Source organism: Falco naumanni, chromosome 8, assembly GCF_017639655.2.
Source record: "Falco naumanni isolate bFalNau1 chromosome 8, bFalNau1.pat, whole genome shotgun sequence".
Classification (NCBI taxonomy): domain Eukaryota; kingdom Metazoa; phylum Chordata; class Aves; order Falconiformes; family Falconidae; genus Falco; species Falco naumanni.
In genome coordinates, this window is record NC_054061.1 from 49,066,906 (window position 1) to 49,088,707 (window position 21,802).

Below are 21,802 nucleotides of genomic sequence, written 5' to 3' on the forward strand. Positions count from 1 at the left end.
CAAACTTCCCTTGCTTAATTTGGCCATGGCACCAAAACAAATACCGTATCAGAGCACTGTTTACTTTCAGGTCTTTGGGCAGGTTTATATGTTTGTCTAATTAAAGACCCAAATGAAACTTACATAATATGGGCATGTAAATCATCTGCTTTCCCCTTCTTTATGAGTATTATATCTCTGAATTTGTTTTGGGCTTTGAGAATTAATGCTGCGTTACTTAATAGTGACAGGCCTTTGGCTAAACGTGTCTCAGAGACAAGATGTGTGAACCTAGAGACCTGCTGTTCATGCAGTTTCTGCTGCTCCTTCTGAGCACCACGAGGTTCAGCAAATCCCTTGCCCTTCAGGGAGCAGCAGTAGGAGGGGTCGTCCAAATAAGAGCCGACATGAAGAGTCTATCAAGTATCAGAACTAGCAAGTGACAGCTAACATAGCTATCAAGGGTTTTATCTTGGTCCTGATCACCAAATACAGCTTTTCACCCCTTTCTCCAAGAAGTTTTAAATGTGTAGAAAAATGGCAACAGTTTTTGTCATATAAATAAGATTGAATTAGTCCATTCAAAACCCCATGCTCATTTTTTCTGGGTGTTTTTCTGAGAAGCCCATGATTTTCCTCAACAGAGGGCTGCTGACCCTGAAGCTGTGCTGGTGCCTGGTGTTTGAGCATTGCAGTTATTATTAACCTGTTTCGTTGTTTTTCCCTACAAGGAGTATTTGTTCAGAGGGCTGGGGATTGTTTAGGAAGTTATTGCCAGTCCTCAGATGTTTGTGCTTTCTGGGGGCGGAGGGAGGGACAACTGCTGTTATCACACGCTTGTTACACACTGTAAGGAAGGACATGAAGCAGCAAGTTTTTAAAGTAGTATTAATCTCTTCTGTGGTTTCAGAACGCCTCTGGGAGCCTCCCTGGATGAGCAAAGCAATCCTCTGTTGAAGGGTAAGGAAAGGCTTTACCTACTGAAATCTCTTTTGCTGGGAACTGTGCTTTCGTGGATGTTCGCCTGAGACCTCACTCTTTAGCGGTGGCACAAACCACAGCCTAGTTGGTGTTGCTGAGTTACTCTCTGTGTGAAGCAATTGTGCCTGAGAAGCTGGAGAAGGGGGAAAAGATTTTGAATAAGTCTTTCTGGAGAGTTTAGTTAAAGCCCTAAAAAACACCCCCAAAAATGTGCAGAATGGGCATGTTGTAATTTCCTTTCTGAGAGGGTGAGCATTAGGCAGTCTCTGCCACTAATAACTCTGCTTGCCACACCTGAAAATTTTACTATCTGAGCAGGTCCAAATACTGAAGTTCAAAGTACAGCGAGAATGTGCAGGTAGTGACAGGGTGCAGAGGAATTACTTGCTGGGCCTGGAATCTTTGCTTCAACTCTTAATCCAGTACAGGGAGAGCGAGGGGAATGCCTATGCTGGGTTTAGACTCTGGATCACCCTGGTAAGATGTCTGGAGGATAGATAATGTAGCAGCAGAAGGCACAGATGTGTTGGGTGGTACCTCCAGGTTCCCACTTGCAATTAATTGGCTTGCAGGTTGACTCAGGGATGTTTCTGAGGGCAAAACTAAAGCAGTGTTGTAGTTGTTCTTTTTTAAAATAATTTTTTATGTGTTCTCAACTGTGACTTCTCACTTCTTAGTGCATCTTTACTGTATGAGTAATGCAGGGATTGTAAATACAGTCTGGTTATATCCTGCTGTATCAACCGAAGTGTCTTGCTAATATCTGTAGTTAAGCTGTTGGAAAGAAAACATTGCAGCATTCTAGTTGTTGAACTGTTAACTGTACATTTTCAGGCATGCTGGTGAGAAATGGAGGAAGTTTTGAAGATGACTTATCCCTGGGAGCCGAAGGTGGGTGTGGCAGGATTATGACTCTTTTTCTAGAGAAAAAAAACATTATGTTCAGTCGTCTGATTTTTATTTTGAAAGACAGCGTTTCCCTCTGGTCAAAGGCAGTTAGTTGATAAAGCTGGCCAGAAACCCAGCATGAAGCACATAGAAAAATGCAGGAAGATTTCCTTTTTGAGTTTATTAGACTGTCGCTAGTGTTAAACATTCTGGTCTAACCTGAAGGTTAGAGGGAGGCCTGAATTCACTTCTGCCTTCTCATTTTAATGCCCACAGTGGCAGCACAGCCTGGAGCACTCACTGAGGCTCTGAGAAAGTGGTTTCTCTTACTTGCTTTTCTTGTCCATGGGTTACTCTTGGCAGCCATCATGCCCCACTTCCACTGAATCCCTTGGGAGTGCCATGTGCGGGCTTTTGAAAGGAGAAATGAAATTCTGTCAGCCAAGAGGCAATCCCATTAAGGGCTAAGTGCTTTTGAAAATGAAAAGCCCCAAAGCTGAGTAAGTACTTTGGATCAGCCATGATACCCACTTTGCTGTTGCTAGCTGCTTGCCATTTCTTTCTCTTCCCCTTTTTAGGGGGAAGGACATGTGGCTGTTCATGGTGGACTTCTTTGTAGAAAAGTACTTCTAGCGTCTCTTGGTTATGGGCTAGAAGTGTTCATAAACAAACAAAAGCACTGTGGATCCTGTTCTAACAGCAGCGTCTTGAAATAAAATAGCAAAAAGACAGTCTCACAACCTGGATCCTGGGGTTATCTGGAGGATAGAGGATATAAGACAATGTCTGTTCTCACTGTAAAAGAAAAACAAAAAGGCAAAGCCACTCCCCCACTTTAGCTTTTAGTGATTTTTGAATTATAGCTTTTTCAAAGTGTCAAAACTTGTATAGTAGAAAGCCCTTTTTTCCACAGCAGTCTTGCCAGTGGTGTCAAAGTAGTGGGACAGGGCCTGGAGGAAGGAAATGTCTTTAATTTTTAAAGAGTCAGGGCTTCTAAGGAAAACAGTTGATCTGATGACCTTGATCTGATAATGATGGAGAAGCAGTAAATGAGTCCTTTACTGCAATAGATTAAATAGGATTAAATTTTCTTTCTGACAGTCTTTTCTACTTGTTAGATTGCCTGCAGTACAAAGATTTCATAGGGAAAGTTTCTTTGTAATGATAATCCAAGCTCTGAGTGTATGATCAAGAGTACAAGAGTCAGTACATTTTAAAACATCATGTCACTTTTTTCTTTTCATTTTTTTTTTGCCTTATCATTCCCAAGTATTTCTGGGGTTTATGAGCCTTTAGCATTATTTAGGGAGAAGGTTGTTTCCCTCCTTTTCAGATGATAAAGGTCCCAATAATAGAATCGCTGGTTGATTTTTCCTGGGTAAGGATGCAGGTGTTTCTGCTGGGCTTTGCACCCCATTCGAGAGCAAGGGAACAACCGAGGAGCTTGGAGCAGGGCTGCGTGCCCTGCCAGGCAAGACAGCCCCTTTGAGGCTGGTATGAGTGGCCTGCCCTTGTGCACCCATGACTGCCTGAACCCAGATACAAGCCAGAGCCCAGTGTGAATGGTATGGAGGACATCGGGCAGGGTCCTGTAACCCCACCCCCCTACAGAGCTGTTAAAACCCGTGGTTTAGCTGTTCAAACTAGTTGCCAGCTAATCCATATAGATAGGCTGACCTCCATATTATAGGCAAGAATATTAAAAAAACCCAGATGTGGTGTCTGCATTTTGTATACACTTGCGTGTCTTTGTGGTGCCTCTTCAAAACAAGAGAGAGGTTGTGGAGGTTTCCATGTTCTGCTCTCACTTGCTGACTGTAAGTTGCTGATGCAGCAAGTCGAGGTGCAGCGTTTTCCTGGCAGCACGTTTGACATTGCTTTGCTCTTTTCATAGCTGATTCTGAAGGCCACTATAACATATGCATGCTCCTTGCCTGTCTCCTGGGGCAAGTTTGTTAATGTTGAGTCATGTCTTTGGGGAGCCCATAATTTAAGACTGGGGCTCAACTCTCTGGCTTGACAGGGTGTTGATTTTCTGAAAGAATAATGCTGCTTGGGATGTTCCCATGTGGACCTGGGCCAGTCCAGCTGCAGAAAGTGCTGACTTCCCTGTCAGAGGCTGGTGACCAGGTGCTTGGTACCTGATGGCCGGCCTCCCTCCAGAGCCCTCTTGACTTATGAGTGGGGCCACCAGTCCCACCAGCACCTCAGGCTTCACCTAGCTGCTGTCCATGGGTCACGCAGCTTGGGCAGCCAGGACCCTGCCCCACATTGAGAGCAGTCTGTGCTGATGGAAAGACTAACGAATATGGTCTCGGTACCTGGCTGTGGGGCCAGCTGCTGTCCTTGCATTCTTGGCATTCTCTACCAGGTTGCAGGCCTGCTTCTCCTCTTCCCAATCCCACCCAGGTACAGCCCTGCAGCTGGTAATCGCATATTCAATTGCAAAGGAATAAATGGTTTATATCATAATTACTAGTTTGCCCCATGATAAATTTCAAGTTAATATGATTAATGACAATATGTAAATGACAATGTGTGTCCGTGTGAGATTTTATTTTAAACAGAGCCTGAGTAAACCAGATCACCTCTATATCAGCCATGTACTAGAAACCATTGACAATCATAGGGGAAGAGAAAAATCTGGCTTGTGCAGGAGTATTGGTAAATGTGCTCACCGCCTGCCTCTTTGTATCAGTTGTGGGAGGTGTAATTCTGAAGGGGTCTGTGTGTAACATCTTTTTGTTTCTCTACAGCTAATCAACTACGGAGTGATACCCAAATGGAAACATGGTAAACATCTTTGTTGTTTGTTTGTTTCCTTCAGAGGATTATTCATACTGGAGGATGGGAGGGAGAGGGGGCAGTGGAAGTTATGGAGGCTACCTCAGAGCTAAAGCTCTTCTGCTCATGTCTGTTTATGTGAGAGGGAAGAAGATCCAGATAACACAGAAACAGCCATTAAGGGGATGCAGAAAAAAAATGCAGATTTTTGTTCTTCCAGCAGATGTGATGCGGGTTTTGGAGTAGCAGGGGGAAAACAGAGAAATGGCAAATCTAAGTAACTTAGTATGATTTACCTTCTTTGCCTCACTGATCCCTCACCATTTCAGAAATTTCAAGGGAAAATTAGTTTTGCCTTTCAAAGCAGATGTCCTTTGGGAATGGGGGAAAAAAAGGCTTTGAGAGAGGAGAGGGTCCATGCTTTATAGGGAAAGCTTCTAAAAAAAATGTGCTGAAACTAAAACCCTGTTGAGACTTGAGCAAATACCAGCACAGCCCATGTGGGCAGCATTCTTGCTACTCCTCCTGAGCCAGGCTCCGTAAATGTGCTTTTAGGTGAATCCTCTGTCTTTGGTTTCATGGTAAGGGTTCTGGGGGGCATGTGTGTGTTAGGAGATTTGTATGGTAAAATTCACCCTGGAAAAGTTTGTCCCCCAGAGAGACTGGCAGTAACAGTATGTTTGAGCCCAGGTCACCGCCAAATGCTGAGGTGGCTTCTCCAGATTCAGGGAGGAAATAGTTTGGGATTGGGAAAGATTCTGGCCAGCAGTCTGGGCTGGAGCTTGTCTTGCTCTGTTTCCTCCAGCCTGGAGCCTCTTCAGCTTCCCCAGCCACCGCTGGGGCAGCTCACAGCCTTGCGCTGCTGGTGAGTGGCCCCTGGGGGTGAGGGGGAGCTGGGTACCCAAGGCATGGAGAGATGGCCCTGCCACGGAGAGGTGACCCTGCTGGAGGAGGCAGTGGCACAGGGAAGGCAGGGAAAGGCAAGGCAGGATGGCTCACCAAGGCTGGGCTTCCTCGCTGGAGGAGGGTGGGATTGGGGAGGGTGGGGCAGCAAGAGGAGGTCAGGGATTTGTCTTCTCAGCTTGCATTTGCCTCCAGATCCTTACTGCCTATGTACATTTTTACTGAGGCATCACAGGATTCACTTTTGTTACTGTATTTCAATAAATGACATGGCTAATATAAACCAGGTAGCACTGCAGGGGAAAAGAAAAATTCAGCAGCGCTGGAGGCTTAGCTCTCCTCTGAGACAGAGAATCAATTCCCCAGAGGAAAGGGGTTTATTGCAGGGGTCTTCTCCGTTTGTGTTGACAGCAATGGTGTTCTGGCGAAGGAGAGGAGGCTGCAGTTCCACCAGAAAGGGAGAAGTATGAACTCGACCGGGTCTGGAAAAAGCAGTGCAACTGTCTCAAGGTAAAAAAGTGCTATGCTTTGAAGGTCAAGGTAAAAGAGTTACTATGCTTTGAAGGTCTGTTCCTCAGTTAAATGGATGTGGCTTGATTTATGTGCATTGTTGCATTTAGTAGCCAAGACGGGAATTTTCATTTGGTTCCTTGAAAAACTGCTGTTTGTTTCCAGCTGTGGTTTGCAGTAAATACTAACAAATGAGCCTAAACTTCAGAAATGTCTGAAATTTTAATGACATTTTCCGAGCTTTGCAGAATAAGGGCTGACTTTATAAATTGCAAGATTGGATCTGAGATGTGTCTGGGCTGATGGCTTTGGTGACGGGAACCAAAACTTCAGATGCAGAGATCTCCACAATTTTTTCCTAAAGTAGGCTGAGCTGTAGGAGTCAAAAGTTCCATAGACCAAAGGGTCAATGGGGCTGAATTAGCAGTTGGACAGAAGGGACTCGGTCTTAAAACGAGACAAGTAGATAATAAACATCTTTTCATTTGTCTAGTGTTTCTGAATTACTGGAGCTTTATGAAGAAGATCCTGAAGAAGTGCTCTATAACCTTGGGTTTGGACGAGATGAACCAGATATTGCTTCAAAAATTCCAGCAAGATTTTTTAATTCATCATCATTTGCCAGAGGAATAGATATTAAAGTGTTTTTGAATGCCCAAATACAGCGCATGGAAGTGGAAAATCCAAATTTTGCTTTAACAAGTAAGTATGTTTTTGAAGCAGAGTTTATTTTGAAGTTTTTGAACTATGTAAACATCCCCAAAAGAAGGTATGTATCTAGTATTCTGGCAAATCCCCGTTACAGCCTAAAGGACAAATTCCATTCAAAATCCATAATAAAATTCTTGCTTGGTCTTAAATACGGCAAGAGGTGACCATCAGTGTTGTACACCTTGGGGTGAGGGGAAGGAGTTTAAAGGGGGGAGGGAAATGAAAGGCATGCTGTAAGTTACGCTGCCTGCTGGTTTGTATCGTTCCTGTCTCTTGCTCCTAAGCTTGTCTTCTGCTGTAGCTTTAAAGCACTGAAACAAATAGCAATATCCATCTCTTTCTTGTGTTCTGAGTATCCGGGTGAGATTTTTGAAAGCTGTCAGCAGTGACCTACTTCTGTCGTTGTTAAAATCTGGGCCAGTATTTCTATTGACTTGGACAGGAGCTTTGTTAGGTCAGTAATGAGCATTGCTGAATTGAGGGCACAGCTGAAATGTCCTCTTCTAGTTTTAGATGGAGAGAGCGATGCAAGTAACCCTTTTCTTCTTAGCACTTTGTAAATTAACTTGCACTTGCATACCTATGTCCCTTTTGTACTTTCTGAAAGCTTTCCATACTGTTCCTGTGCATTTAGTAAAGGCCTCCTGCAAAAGTTTTTCCATTTTTTTCATACTGTGTGGTATCACTCTTCTGTTAGAGAACTAGGCAGTGTTCAGTCAACCTTTGGGGCCCTTGATGTAAGTAGGAGGGGATTTGGGGGTGAGGTTTGAGCAGAGGTTGTGATGAAAATCCCCGCTTCAGATATGATGAAAGAGCTGTCTCTGAGAATTCAAACCACTGTGTACAGATGGATCAACAGGTCTGGGATGTGTTGACAGCAAACGTCCTGGTAAACTCTGCCTTATGCTTCCTTCTTGTGCAGGTCGCTTTCGTCAGATTGAAGTGCTCACTACTGTGGCCAATGCTTTTTCTTCTTTGTATTCTCAAGTCTCTGGGACTCCTTTGCAGAAAATTGGTAGTATGAATTCAGTGTCTTCCAGCAAAGAGGCATCCAGCCCTCCCCCTTTGAATCGCAGCAATACAGCCAGTCGGTTAATGAAGACCTTGTCAAAGCTCAATCTGTGTGGCACACAGCAAGCTGATGGTAGTGGCTGCTCGACTCCTTCACCCGTTGAAAAAGGGAAAAGTCCAGCTGAACCAGGAGGTGAGGAAGATGATATTAAAAGTGAATCTAAATTACCAAAATACCCTAAAAAGAAGGACTCTCCCTCTTTTTTGGCTACTGTAAAGGAGGAGATAGCCAGTAGTCAGACAAATGCTGTGGACACAAATAAAGCTGCAAACCTTCCTGCTGGGACTGACAGTAAGCGAGAGGGTACTGTGCCTCCAGCAGATGTGCAAAGCAGCAGCTTGGCAAGTGCCCAGGATAGACCAAGTGAAGAATCTGGTCTTTTGGACTCACCAGGCCTCAGCAGTGATTCCAGTTCATCCAACAGCAGCACTGCAACGCAAAGGCTGCCTGCGCCATCACCAGGTAGAGACCCCTGCGCTCCCCTCGCAAACCCGTCTGTAACAAATCTAATGCTGCAGCAGAAGGACTCCTTCGAGATGGAAGAGGTAGGTGGAGATATATGACTTTGTTTTTGCATACAGTTTACATAGCTTGCTGGCTGCCAGCAGAGGAATGTTCCCTGCTGTGTAGTTGACAGTGTTTTCTCCAGGAATACTTTAAATTCTCTGAGTGATAGGACAGTTGTCGCTCTCTCTTGGTTGTCGTTCTCTCTCGGTAGGCTGCTCTAATTGATCCTTTTAATGAAATAACTTGGTGTTGCTGCTGCTGTTGTTGTTCCTGACAGTCAGCAGGAAAGTTCTCATTCTTTTTTTCATCAAGCTCAGGTAATTGCAATTACTGGTGTAACTACTAGAAAATTTTCCTGTGGAAATAGATCTAGGTTAGGTTTTGTATATACAAAAGCCCTTGGTTTTAAATTTTTACTTTGCTTAAACTGCTAAATGGAAATCATTATTTTTGTTGATTAAAAGTAAATTTAGTTTATTAATTGATACTCATTAAGGATAAATTTGTATAGAGCAAGAGTGTTGTTGCACACAAGGGAAAGGGACTGAGGTGCTCATCTTGTACAACTTTTGGTTTTGATGACAATCTACTGTATGTTGATTTGTTTGTTCTCTGGAAAACAGCTCACTGAAAGCTGCTGTTTGATGTGCCTTTGGCGATGACTTAGTTACAAATTCTGGTCTAAGCCTTTTAATATCTTCATAAATGCATGCCTATTTTTTGATTGGTAATTGTCCCAAAGGGATTTTAATTCCGAGGTTCCTGTGAGTGCTTTGTTTATTAGGCTAGTAAACATGCAGTCTACAAATTCAAGAATGCTATTTTTTTTACATAGACTCACACCTTGAATTATAAGATCTGCCTTAACTTAGTAGATGTTTTATGAGCACACTTCAAAGTGGCTCATGTTAACAGTTCAGCAGTTAACCTTTTTGTCTGCATGAAATTGCTATGTAAAATGAAGGATTGTGATTTCATTGGTAAAATGAGTGAAGAAAGCAAGTGAATAGAAAGCCCTCAGCATTTTACAGTGAATAATGGAATGATGATTTGGTAGATACTGTGTCTAGTGTCACATTGTAATTACAAGCTCTTCCAGATCAATTAATGCTGAAGTTGTAGTTGAAGGCACTCATTAAGCAGAAAAAGGTAATCTTGCCTCTTGTAGTTCCTGACACTTATCTGTGCATCTGTGTCCTCACCCACATGTTGTGTGACCATCTACTGAACCAGAGCAAAGGACTAGTCCAGTTGGGAGGGGGGGAAAGAAATCAAGTGTATTTTAATTTATTTATTTTTCCTGGCTCAGTTTTCAGCCGGATAATTTTCTTGATCCCGTCTGTTGTGTAGCTGCACAGATGTTTGTATTGGCACAATGGGAGGGGTCTGAAAGACAATGCATTTTGCTAGAAATCCCAGAGGAGAAACACGTTTTTTGGTATTCTTGGGCGAAGTTGAACAACTAATATGTGTGTATATATATATAATAAAAGAGGAATGGAATTTTCCTTCAGAATAAGTTGGGACTGTAAAGGGTTATGACATGAAGAGGACTTGCTGAATTCTGCACAAGCCAAATGTGATGCATTTGTGAGGTTTTGGTTGACATACTTTGCAATCATGCCAGGGCATAAACACAGCTGTTTTGGCAAGATGACATGTGATGTGGGATGGGGTTGTGGTGAATTTTCGTTTACACAATATAATGTATACATATCAACTGCCTACAGATCCCTGGGAGGGAGAGATTTGATTTTGTTGAAGAAACTTTGGAACAATACCTGGCAGCGTGATTTTATTTTCATGCATCTCTAAGCAGGGCATAATGAACAATAAACTGTACTAGAACCAGTGACAATAACTCCTCCTCCCATTTTCGCAGCTTGGCTTGGAGTGCATTTATACACATACAAAAGATGACAGATATATCAAGGAAGCTCTTTCCATGCTTACGAATGCCTTGGAGGTTTGAGCGCCCTTCGGAAGTCTGTGGCTGTGAAGATAGCTAGTGCGGGAGTGAGTCAGGGCAGGATTTCCCCCGAACACCGGCTCCTGAGGTGGCCAATTACAGTCCCGAAGGTCGTTCACCAGCATCAATATTGGCTGAAGGGACGGGGAAGGAGAGGGGAGTGCTCCTGCCTGCTCATGGAGCTGCGCCATGCTGCAGACACAGCCAGGATGCTGTCTCTCGGCCAAGGACAGGAGGTGGAGGGTACTTAGATGAGAAGAGGCTTAGCTGCTGGGAGGCTACAAATTTAGCCGTCGGAAACTGGGAGGTTTGAGAGAATCAAGACACCTTTTCTGGAAGGCTAGTCTGATCAAAGGGCCTGTAAGATTACTTGCTTGCTGTTCCTTCTTTTTTAATTTTTAAAATCTTTTCCTAAACATAAACGGTGGGCCCCTTCTATGCTCCCTTGCGTTTGGACAAAATAAGGATTTACCTTTTTGGTACAGCCTTCATCTCCGAAAGGAATAGAAGCCTTTTGATTTATTGTGCAGGAGTAATGCTGTTCACTTATTAAAAGTGATAAGTTCAGGCCAAGTACTTCTCAAAGCCCTTGTAACTGAGAAAATGCACCCTTGTGGCTGCTATACACGTAGTATCAGTGCAAATATAGCTGCTGCTTTAGCCAAATACTAATTTGGGCTTAAAACAATCAGTGTCCTGATTTTGCATTTTTAGGTTGATCAAAAATGGGGGTGAAAATTTCATTGCTTGGCAATTTTGAAATTAGGCGGACAGCCTCTGAGAGGGAAGGCTTGGGGGTAGTTGGACTGGGGGTTTTGTGTGTGTGGACTTGCATGTGAACCATTAGATTTTTTTCTGGAGCACGCAAAAGAGAAAATATATTCTAGGTTTTGAACTAAAGGAAGGCCTCCCTGTTGAGTTTTTAGGCATATTGTTTTCATTGTTGGAAAGGTTGTTGAGAACTGCTTTCTTAATAAGGCTGTGTTTCACAAAGTGATTAAGTAATAAGATTAATTTTTTTGTAGTTTTAAGTTTCCCAGTTGAAATCTGCATGGCTCTGAATACGTTATCTTCCTTTCTTGTACTGGAAGACACAAGAAATATTTCCACGTTTAGTGGTGTGGTGAAACCTGGAGTAGGTTCTGACAGGGTCTGGGTCCTTCTGGAAGATTGATGGCTTGTCGGAAATGGTAGGAGGATGACAATCCATATGTGCTGACTTCTTGATGTATTTTTCTAAATGTATTTTGCTTGTCCTTTATATTCAAATGAGGGAACAGGAGAGCTGAATGGAAAAGACAGTTAATGTAAAGGTGGTCAAAGGTGTTTTCACACAGTTATTTTAGTATTTAGTATCAAAGAGGAACTGAGAACCCTCAGTGTTGTCACAGGATGTGATTTCCAAGTCTGTTTGCATGATGAATGTAACCAGAAGGGAGCTCTGTGCTGGCAGTGGGAGGTGCTGTCCTAAGGATCACTCTTCTCCTACAGGAGAATTGCTGAGTACCTAATGAAATAATACGTTGGTTCAAGGAAATGCGATTTGCTCCGTCAATCATTACAGACTGGAGAGAAAAAAAAAAAGGCAACAAACCAACACAAAGTCACTTGCATGTCCAGTGCATATAGTTTGGGCATTCTTAAGCCCAGGTGAACATATTCCAGTCAGCCTGACAAAATATTAATCTCCTTTTCCTGACAGATCCAGAGTACAGAGGGGGATCTACCACACATTCCAGCTTCTCACCAGCTGGCAGTGACCAAGTCAAGGAAAGGTGAGTAGACTTCTGAGAGACAGCAGGACAGCCGAGTCCTCTCCTCTCTGAAGTGCTGATTCAGATACTTAAAACTTCTAAAGTTTCTTTTCTCTTTAGAAATAAAAAAAGATCTGGGTTTCTTTTTCAGCTAAATCACAGAACATTACTGCAAAATGGCAACCAAATTACAGGCAAGACAACAGCCCTATAACCTCACTGGCTGTTTTCACTTTTGTACCATTGATGACGGCTCAGAGAGACTGAAATGATGTTAATTCAGATTGTGTGGGATTTTCCTTCCCTGGCAGAGCCTGTAATTTAAGATATCCATTTAAACTAAGTTTATGTTGTTTTAAACCTAAATTGCATGATACATCCAGCTTTTTCCTATGCGCCTCTGCTCCATCTGCAGACTGGCTGCACGGAAGTCTAGTGTCTCTGCACCCATATGGAAATTGTATTCCTTCAGATGAGAAACTCTGTGCACTGGCTGTTGTGGCTCACTTAGTTTTTGCTTTCATGTCAAATTCTTGTTTATGTATTTTATGGCTTGGAAGAGGGACAAAGCTGATCTTTAAAGTAATTTGTTACTTTGTCCAACATTGGCAAGTGAAGTCCATTCTCTAGCTGTTACGTGTAATTAAAGAAGAAATAGAGCTTGTTGCATTTAGTGAGATGCTTTGTTGCAATGCAGTTTTTTGGTGAAACATGAATAGCATCTCTATAGACCTATGAAGAGAGGCAGAAACCCCTGTCTTAAATAGAGATCAGTTTATTCGCCTTTTCACAAATTAATTGACAGTCTTGTGAAATGTCAGCTGAATTGTGTTAATGTGGTTGAGAATGTTCTGGACTAAGCACTGAAGGTTAATGCCTGGTTATTAGAGATAGCTTGTGCTACTAGTTCAGCAGTGTTTTGCATGACACTGCATTGCAGTTGCTAGTCTTCCTCTGTTACAAAGAGAGGCCATCAAGAAGGACTGCCAGAAACTGCATCTCTAACTGTTCCCAGCATTTCTGCCTTGGCTGTATTTTGAAGTTCGTGATTACATGCTTTGTGTGATTACACGTAAAGAGATGCACTCCTTACAGGGCAGGTCTCCTGTTTGCCTGGCCTTGGCAGTTTCAGAAAGAGCTTTTCAGAGAAAAGCAACTTAGGGAGCAAGGGGCTGCAGTCATGGAGGAGAAAAGTAGTTCTCTTTTTTTTTTGTCTGAAATGCTCGTTTTCTGTTTTCTGTTCCTGGTAGCTATCTTAGCTTGTTCTTCCTCTGTGCAAGAAAAAAAAAGTCAGCTGGTCCTTTGTGTACCTGCTGAAAGGTACCAGCAGTTCTAGCAAAGGGTCTTCAGTATGGCAGAAGCAGGGCATGCTGGCTTATGTTTCCCAGCTAGTATATCCTACCGATTTCTGAATACACTTGGCATGGACTAGCAATGACACTTTTGTTATCGTGCAAGTATTGCCTAGAGTTTTCTATGACTTACCTAACAGTGGTGTCAATGCTGGTGGTAAGCCTGCATGTTTGCTAGAAGTTAGTCTGAGACCAACAATTTATTTCATTTGGAGCATGTGGAAAGCTTAGGAATTTGTTCTATGTGAGTTTCAGTAAAATTGCCAAGGGGGAGAACATTTGGTGGAGAACTTAGCCCAAACGTTCAACAACAGTAGTCAGTTTTGGGGTTTTTTTGCAAGTTCTCCAACATGGGACAAGGTAGAGGCCTGTTTTCTCACAGAGTGCATGCTCATCAAGTTTGAAGGTATCCAGACTGAATGATCAGTTGTTAAAAATGCTGGCCGTTGTGTCTGAATGTGAAATGCCACTCTCACTAGCAGTCTTTTGCGGCAGCATCAGCATGAAATTCAAGCACTGGTCTTCTGTTGCAATGTGATTTCCGTTGATGGTCCTCATACAAACCCACCTCTTTCAGTGGTGTTGGCTCTACTGTACATAAGCACCCATAAACAAAAAAATTGTTCCAGATCAATGCTTCCCCTGAAGGAATAAATTTGTACTTTTTTTTTTTTTTTTTCATGTAGGGGTATTGCTGTGTCAATTAGCAGGGTTAGTGCTGTTCGGTACGCTGCTATAAATCTTGCAGTGTCATTTTGCATCTACACAGAGGGTTGTGGATGTTTTCTCTTGCATTTCCAACAGTTTTTAAGGCATTTTAGGAGGGCCTATAATAAGATGCAAAGTATTTGAATTACAATAAAAAAGATTCTCTTTCCTACTGAAACAGTCTGGAGACTTAAGATATGCTTGAGCAACACTGAGTCTAGTGCTGCTTAGACTCCCCATTAAAGCATGTTTCTCATTTCAGATTAGCTTTGTTTTGAAGTGGCAAGCTCACGTTCTCAAAGTGGCTTGCAAGTGATTGCTGTGCTATAGTACTGTCTTTGTTAAATGCTTTATAGTGGATACAAAGAAGTCTGTATCGTATTGACTAGCTTGATACACTCTTTAGGTTATGTCTTCCAAATGGTACTGAACTGAACTAGTTCATCTATTATGCCCAAACCCAGCATTCTGGTTTTGTTGTTGCAGACCTCAAATGCAGATGTATTTTTGTGCGTGTGAGTTTTTTTAGGAACATGGTAGAGAAGGATGAAAAGCTTCAGTTGCTTTGCACTGTAAACATAGAGTGCTGCTAAATGTCCACTGTAAAAAAAAAAAAGCTTAGTGCTAAGTTATCTGGAAGGAAGGTTTGTTAGTTAGAAAACAAAATTCTTCCTGGCATATTTATATAGCAGCACCTTCCATTCCAAAAATGCCCAACAAACAAGACAAATATAGGTACAATACATGGAGAAAGAACCAAGTATTCTCGAGGCATTGTAGTTTGTGAGTGTTTGGTTGCTGACATCAGTGGCTCTCTGAAATTTTGAATAGCCACAAACCCATTTCTTTTAAGGCATCTGATACTGATAGTCAAAAGCAGTGATTAATTTTGAAAATTTAGTTCTTGAAAGTGAAGAAAGCACATCATCAGTGCTTCCTGTCCTTAATATATTGTTGTATTTATAACTCTCTGTGGGTGCAGCTCCACATGAGATTGGCGATGAAGGAGTGAGAGGAAAACATTTGGAACAGATTTAGTATTTGTGGGAGTCTGTGCTTATGTGTCCAGAAGCTAGGAAATCCCCAGGGACTCTGAAGAGTTTCTGCAGCAGGACTCCCTACTAGGCTGGTTTTGGCAGTGCTGACTGGGGTGCGGGATGTGATCAGTATGGGGAAAAGGGGCAGCAGATACTTTATCCCATAATGGAATACTTTACAGCTGAGTTGAGAATGTCAGTTTATTAATCTCATGAAATGCAAAGTGCATTAGAGCTTTGCCAATACTGCAGGTACAAGAAACGCAGATGTTACTAAAGCTTCACGGGCAGTTTCCATGTATTTCTCCTCCTCTTCTGTGTGAGCAGTCATGTGATGCAGAAACTGTAAGACAAGCACCTGACAGGACTGTGTGGATTGGTGAGACTGACAGTCCACTGGCAGCTGAGTATTATTTTACAATAGATGAATTGTTCTGTTATTTGATAGTGATTCTTTGATAAGTCTGTGCTCTCATGTTTTGTAAAATTCAGGTGTGTTTCTTCATCATCTGTTCTTGTTCAGATCTTTGTCAGCTTATTTGATGTATTTCTGAATACCCACAGTTCTCTGGCATGTATTCAATGCCTAAATATATTTTGATTTTTTTAATACAGCTTAAAACAATAATCCAAGGGGCGTTTTCATTTGTGCTCTGTTTAACTGGAATGTGAGTTTGATTGTTCCTTCTGGTTTTGTTCATCTCGGCTGGTTCCTTCTCCCACACTTTCCTTATTATGCTGTCTCTGGCCTTCTCCCACTAGTTCAGAAGATCTCCTCTACATAGTGGTAACAGCTTTGGGCTGCAAGGTTGGCATCGTGTGGTGACCTTTTTGCGGAAGGTACAATTGCCTTGGTGGGGGGTACACAGGGCAAGGGATGATCGCAGGTTAACCCCTACAACCCAGCCTTTGGTGCTGGGTTTTCTGCATTCAAGGTGAAGAGAGGGGAGCCATATCTTATCACAACCTCTTTCTCTTAAGACTCTCCATTGCCAGGTGGCATTCTAATAAAGATCTGAACGTAACTCTTTAGCTTTTTTAAAAAATGTTTTTGTGCTTTCCTCTCGTTTGCTTGAATCTGGGAGATGTCCAGGTGCCGTGGGGCAGGCTGCACATCTGGATCAGCAGTTGACAAAGAGGGTGGATACCATTATGTGTCAGTATATCCTGATGTGCTAGTTTGTATTTACAGTCTTTACAGAGCCAGAATTTCATTTTGCTACTGAAGTAACAGAGATTCCTGTTTAAAAGTTTTTACTGCATTTACATGATAGTGGTATAGTGGAGAACTCTGAGAACTTGCAAGAGACAAGAGTAAGATGTGGTAAAAGGCAACTATTCATACTTACAAGAAAGGTCTTCTCTGATTTACTTTAGACAAAAAAAAAATATCTTAGCAGCTCTGCAACACAGAAAGCAAGGGACGATTGTATTAAGGGGATGTCTCAGGTGGAACCCAGGCAGTTTGGATCTGTACATGCTGTGCATGTTATCTCTTGCCACAGATAAAGATGACGAGTCAGATACGAGTGCCTCTGTTCTAGGCTGACCACTTGACTGGCAGTATCTGTCATGTAAGGCTGTCGAAGTATGTGCGTAAATAACAAATGTTACAGAAAATGATCTGAAACACTGATTTTTACTTTATTACTGTGTCTGTGAGTAGACCAAGAATTGATTTCAGGAGACATTTATGTGTGTATGTGTGTCTGTATCTATCTATCTGTCTAGCTCTGTATTTTATTTTTTTTAATATATACCTGAAAAGGAAATATTGACTAAGAAGGAAATAGAATATTTTTCTTGAGTAGTAATAAACTTCATGCAGATGAAACCAGACGCCAACACACGCACTGGTGAATTGCTTTATCTGAACTAGTTGGAATCTGTCACCTGTGGCTAAAGCATTCACCAACAGTGCTTTTTCCTTTTAAATTAAAATTCACCAAATAGGAAAAGAGACAGAGAGGAGGCCAAAGTAGGTGACTTCACCTTGGAGGAGATGGCAGCTTCCCACCAGCCTCAGCTGTTGTGGCAAGCTGTTCATGGCATGCTCTTTCAGCCGTATTAATTGTATCGGGCAGTTAATAAGAGCTAGTCCAGTTCTCAGGGAAGTAATTTCCATTGTCTGTACTGGGAGCTGGGTGGGGATGTCTGTCTTGAGGTAGAAAAGTTGTTTATCATCGCAGGATATTGTGGCTACCGTGATAACAGAGCAGCAACACAGTCTGAAAGGCACTCCCTGAAAGCTGTGTGAAATCACTGATACAGAAGGTTAATGGGCGGTTTGCCTCTCCTGGTGCTCACAAACTTCAAGGCCTGTGCAGGCTTTTATTTCTGCATTAGTGAAATGTTCATCAAAATTTATACTAAAAAATACTAGTTCTGAATATCCAGCAGTTTCAAAACAGTTTTCATAATGCATTCCAATGCATTGAGCTGTGAACTGGGATTAATTATACGATGACAGGTAAGTGGTTGAAGGAATGTGGGGCAAAATTCTGCCTCGAGCCTCCGAGAAGGCAGCAGCAAGCTCTTACCCTAGGTTGAGGGGGAGACAGGGCTCTGGGGCTACAGGCCATTGTGGTCTCATCCCATCTGCATTGGTCTCATCCCATGTTACACTTCTGCTGAGAGCTACAGTTGAGATGCGGTTGTTGCCCACGCTGCCATCTGGCTAAGCAAAATGTTTATGGTGCTGTAAGGTAAACCCTACACTTGGTGGGTGCCTCCTGTGTCTAGTCAGGACCAATATACCTGTAGTACTGCACTGCAGGGCTTACTGACATCTTGAAAAGCAGCTTTGTGGATATAGTGCTTGCACCAGAGGAAACCACTCCTGGGTAGCACCAACGATTTTAGAGCCTCTTTAGGCTATTTTAACACTTACCTAATGTAAGTAAAGGAACAAGCAGGAGGATCTTCTATTGCTTGTATGAAATGAGCGCTGGGAACGTGCTTTGGCAGATTGCCTGTTGATGTGTCAGAGATGTTTTGTATTTGTCCACCAAACGAGCAGTGGACCATCTCTGGCTGTTTGCAGAGCCCTGTGCATTGCCCTCTCTGCTCATGTGATGCCATTCCTCTGGGTGTGCAGGGTGGTGTAGCCTGGCAGAAGACCAGTGATCTCCTTTATCTCCATGATCAGAAGGGGTGGTGAATCTGTACGTGTCAATACAGAAGCAGCTCTTCCACTGCCTGCATGTGAATTAACCAGTGATTCAGTTTTGCGGAAGGAAAACTTCAGCAGTGGCCACATCTGCAGAGTGGAGTTTTTTCCACATCACAGGAAAGAAAAATGTAAAAGATGGTTCCTCCTCCACCGCTGCTTGAAGTTTCACAAGTAGGGCTTTGCATGAGAAGAGGTTTTGCTTGAAACAAACAAGTTGTTTCTCTGTATTGTTCAAAGTGAAACTTGAAAAGGTATTGTGTTATCCACTTAATGTTACTTTGATGTAAAAGGAAAGCATGTATTGAATGTGATTGGGCTTGAAAGGTTGTGATTTGCTAAGGTAATTATGATTGGGTTTTACTTGTTTTAAACAGATCAGCTGTTACGGTCTGCGAGTCAGCACTCTGACAGCAGTGGCTTTGCTGAGGACTCCTCCACAGATTGTTCTCCATTTAATCAGCTTCAGGTAAGGTTCTCATACTGTGGATGAAATATTACCAATTTTTGTGGGACAGCAGGGACCTGGGGAGGGCCGGAGGGATGTTGATGTTTGGCTGCTATCATGACCATCAGTCTAGATCCTATAAAACTTTTAATTTTCAGAGCTGGATCTTCTGAGTCCCTTGCAGAACTGTGCTAAAATTTAAAAGCCTTTCTGGTAGGATAATCTGGGTGTACTTGGGCCAGGAATAAGCTCTAACTTCAGTATGTCTTGTTTGATGTTTCTGATGTCTTTTTTTTGTACTGACAGGCTCCAGAATCATAGTGTGTTCCTCTCACAGCTTCAGTGGGTAAAGATTAAAGTTATGAAAGATTATAGGTTTTCTTCTGATCATTTAATTTCTTGTACCATTTTTACCTTCCTGCTCTTCCCCGCCCACCATTTTTCTTTTTTTCTTTTTTTTCTTTAGTTAGCAGCAAGCAGAAAGCGAAAACAATTTTGTTCTAACTTTACTGTGAAGGTATACTGATGTTTAGTTGATCCTGAGCTCCCACGCTCTTTCTAGTCCCAGTTCCTTTGATCTTGGTCTCAGAACTTGTTGTGATACTGACCAAAGACCACGTGTCTTAGGGGAGGCTTTTGTTCCTGCACGGTGTTTAGGTGTCTGCCCAGTACACACATTTTATGCAGTGCTGTACCTGCTATTTAGGAGAGGTGTTCCCTTGCCTCTCCTAAAACATTCTCACAGTAATAACCAGGATTTGGTTGGCATGTCAGTCAGCCAGAGAAAAGTCTTGAGCCGGATCCTGGCCTCAAGGCCATCGGTTAGCTGTCTGGGACCTAAACGAGAGAAATACAAAGACGGGATTCCGAGTATCACCAGTAATTTCATTTCTGTGGCTTGCAGCTGCTGAACTTTCTTTTATGCTACTGTATGGTTTTTTCCTTATGGCATACCAAACATTTTAAAAGCTATTTCACACTTACTAGGAAGAGATTCCCACCCACCCCAACCATCAATGCTGCTTTTCCATTTTAGTACTGGTATTCTGTGCCTTCCAGTTTAGTAGTTTTTGAACTGAGTACCAAAATGAAAGCCAAGACAGCGCTAGAATTTGCATCTCCCTTAAACGTCAGCTTATGTTTTCCAAGAGCAGGAGAGTGAATAAAGGAAATTGTGAGCCTGGGTCTCTGTAATGAGCATAACAGTTCGAGGTACTGATTCTGCTGTCTGCTAAACTGGGACTGCACTGAATTTAACAGGCATGTTAGAAAGTGACTCAGGTTAGAGTTGCTCACTCCTGATCTTTATGTTGGTTGCAATCTGATTAAGAGTCTATTAACAACATGTTGCAACTAAGTGCCCCTTCACTGGAAGGCAGACTGGTGGAGTTTGTGTTGGCTGTAAAGGGATGAGATTTTTGTGCTTGCTATTGTGCTGTTTTGAAAAGAGGTATTGAGACTGCACGAGGTTTGTGCCATGGAGTTGCTAGGATCTCTTCTGCCACCTTCACTGCTTTATTCAGACCAGTGGCTGAGCTGAATTCAGAAAATACGGGTAAATGATGAGTCTAGGGGAAATGAGAACTTGGCAGCTAGTGAAGAGAATCTGTGAAAAGATGAAGGGGATACAGAGGGCTGTATATTGTTTCTTAAAAGCATGGTAAGTTAGTGCCATCTACTGTTAAATAATTGACTCTGGCAGCCGTAGCATTCCTCTGAAACTCAGGAGAAAACTCAAAAACTGGAACCATGTTGGCTTTCATCCCTGAACATCCAAAATAAAGATTTCTAAGTGAGGTTTTGGCATTGAGATGGAATATTCTGCAGGGAAGTTTCGTGCTACCGAAGTGGCTAGAAGAATTCTCCATCCAAGTTCTTGAAGTTTTGCTTGCCTGACTTGTAAGTGAGCAATGTGATGGAGGATTAGAGACAGATATGCACACTTGTAGCACACCTGATTACATCTAGACATTACAATCTTTTGTTCTTCGATACCTTTGATTTGAAAGAGTCAGAATCTGCACAGTCTTCCTTATGAATTTGTGGCTGTGCCAGTGAGTGCAATGTTAAATATGTACATATGAAGATGGACCTTTATGACTGAAATCTTCTAGATGGTTGGAGAAGGAGCTATTGCCTGACATACACCACAAATAATCTCTCAAGAAGGAACTAATATTTAATATCCTAATGGCAGTGAGAGCTGCAGAAATTAGAGATGGGAAAAGCTTCTCTAAATTTCTAGGTTGTGCGTCAACTATGGTAAACTTCTAAGACTGTACTTTACAGCACAAACTCTTATGAAAATGTCTTCTCTGCTTGCAAATATACCAGTGAATCTGGCCAGCCTAAAGAATATCCTTTACAACCTGTAGGTCTCTTTTTTTCGCTTTCTCATAGATGCTTTTCCTGCTATTTGTTACCTATTAAATTAGCAGCTCCCTTATACATGTGCTCTGTTTTAAACTGTGATTTAGAATGAAAAGGGGAAGAAGTAGTAGGAGAAAGGAAGGAAGGATGGGCGTAATGGTACTGGACGCAGTCTTCAATAGAGATGTGAGATTCTCAGTCAGACAGTTCTGTGACTTAAAACAGGTCGAGCATTATGGGCAGACTTGTTTCCCCCTTCTTAGTGTTGTCCTGTGACACTAGTTTCACTATGGTCTGCAGTTCTCCTCACTTCTCTGTATGCATTCCCTAAAACCACCCTGTGTTGCAGCACTGATTGTGAGCCTTTATATACGGGAGATGCCATGTACTGCCACCCTGCTATTGCTTTGTCATTGCTACCTAAAATACTAGCATTTTACTCTTAGTGTGCTACTGCTTATATTCTTCTGGCAGTAAAGAGTTTATTGTCAAAGTAAAGAAATGTGTGAATAGTTTGCTTTTTTTAAAAAAATAAATATCTCCTTTTGGTGTTGTATTTCAATATGCTTCTAACCTATCTGATACTAGGATTTCTTTGTTCTCCTTCACTGTTTTTCTTGCACCTGCATTATTCTTTCAGCTCCCCACCACAATGCCCAA

At 42.3% G+C, this 21,802-nt stretch overlaps 1 protein-coding gene across 2 annotated transcripts in view; it reads left to right on the forward strand.

Annotated features, from left to right (window-relative positions):
- ITPRID2 (ITPR interacting domain containing 2) overlaps nt 1-21,802 on the forward strand; it is a 42,832-nt gene that overhangs the window by 5,428 nt on the left and 15,602 nt on the right. For both annotated transcript variants that reach the window (XM_040603630.1, XM_040603631.1), the window contains exons 4-11: nt 890-939; nt 1,795-1,851; nt 4,605-4,641; nt 5,947-6,045; nt 6,539-6,747; nt 7,679-8,373; nt 12,007-12,079; nt 18,702-18,793. In XM_040603630.1, coding sequence (XP_040459564.1) covers nt 890-939; nt 1,795-1,851; nt 4,605-4,641; nt 5,947-6,045; nt 6,539-6,747; nt 7,679-8,373; nt 12,007-12,079; nt 18,702-18,793 — 1,312 coding nt within the window. The remainder of the gene's footprint in view (nt 1-889; nt 940-1,794; nt 1,852-4,604; nt 4,642-5,946; nt 6,046-6,538; nt 6,748-7,678; nt 8,374-12,006; nt 12,080-18,701; nt 18,794-21,802) is intronic.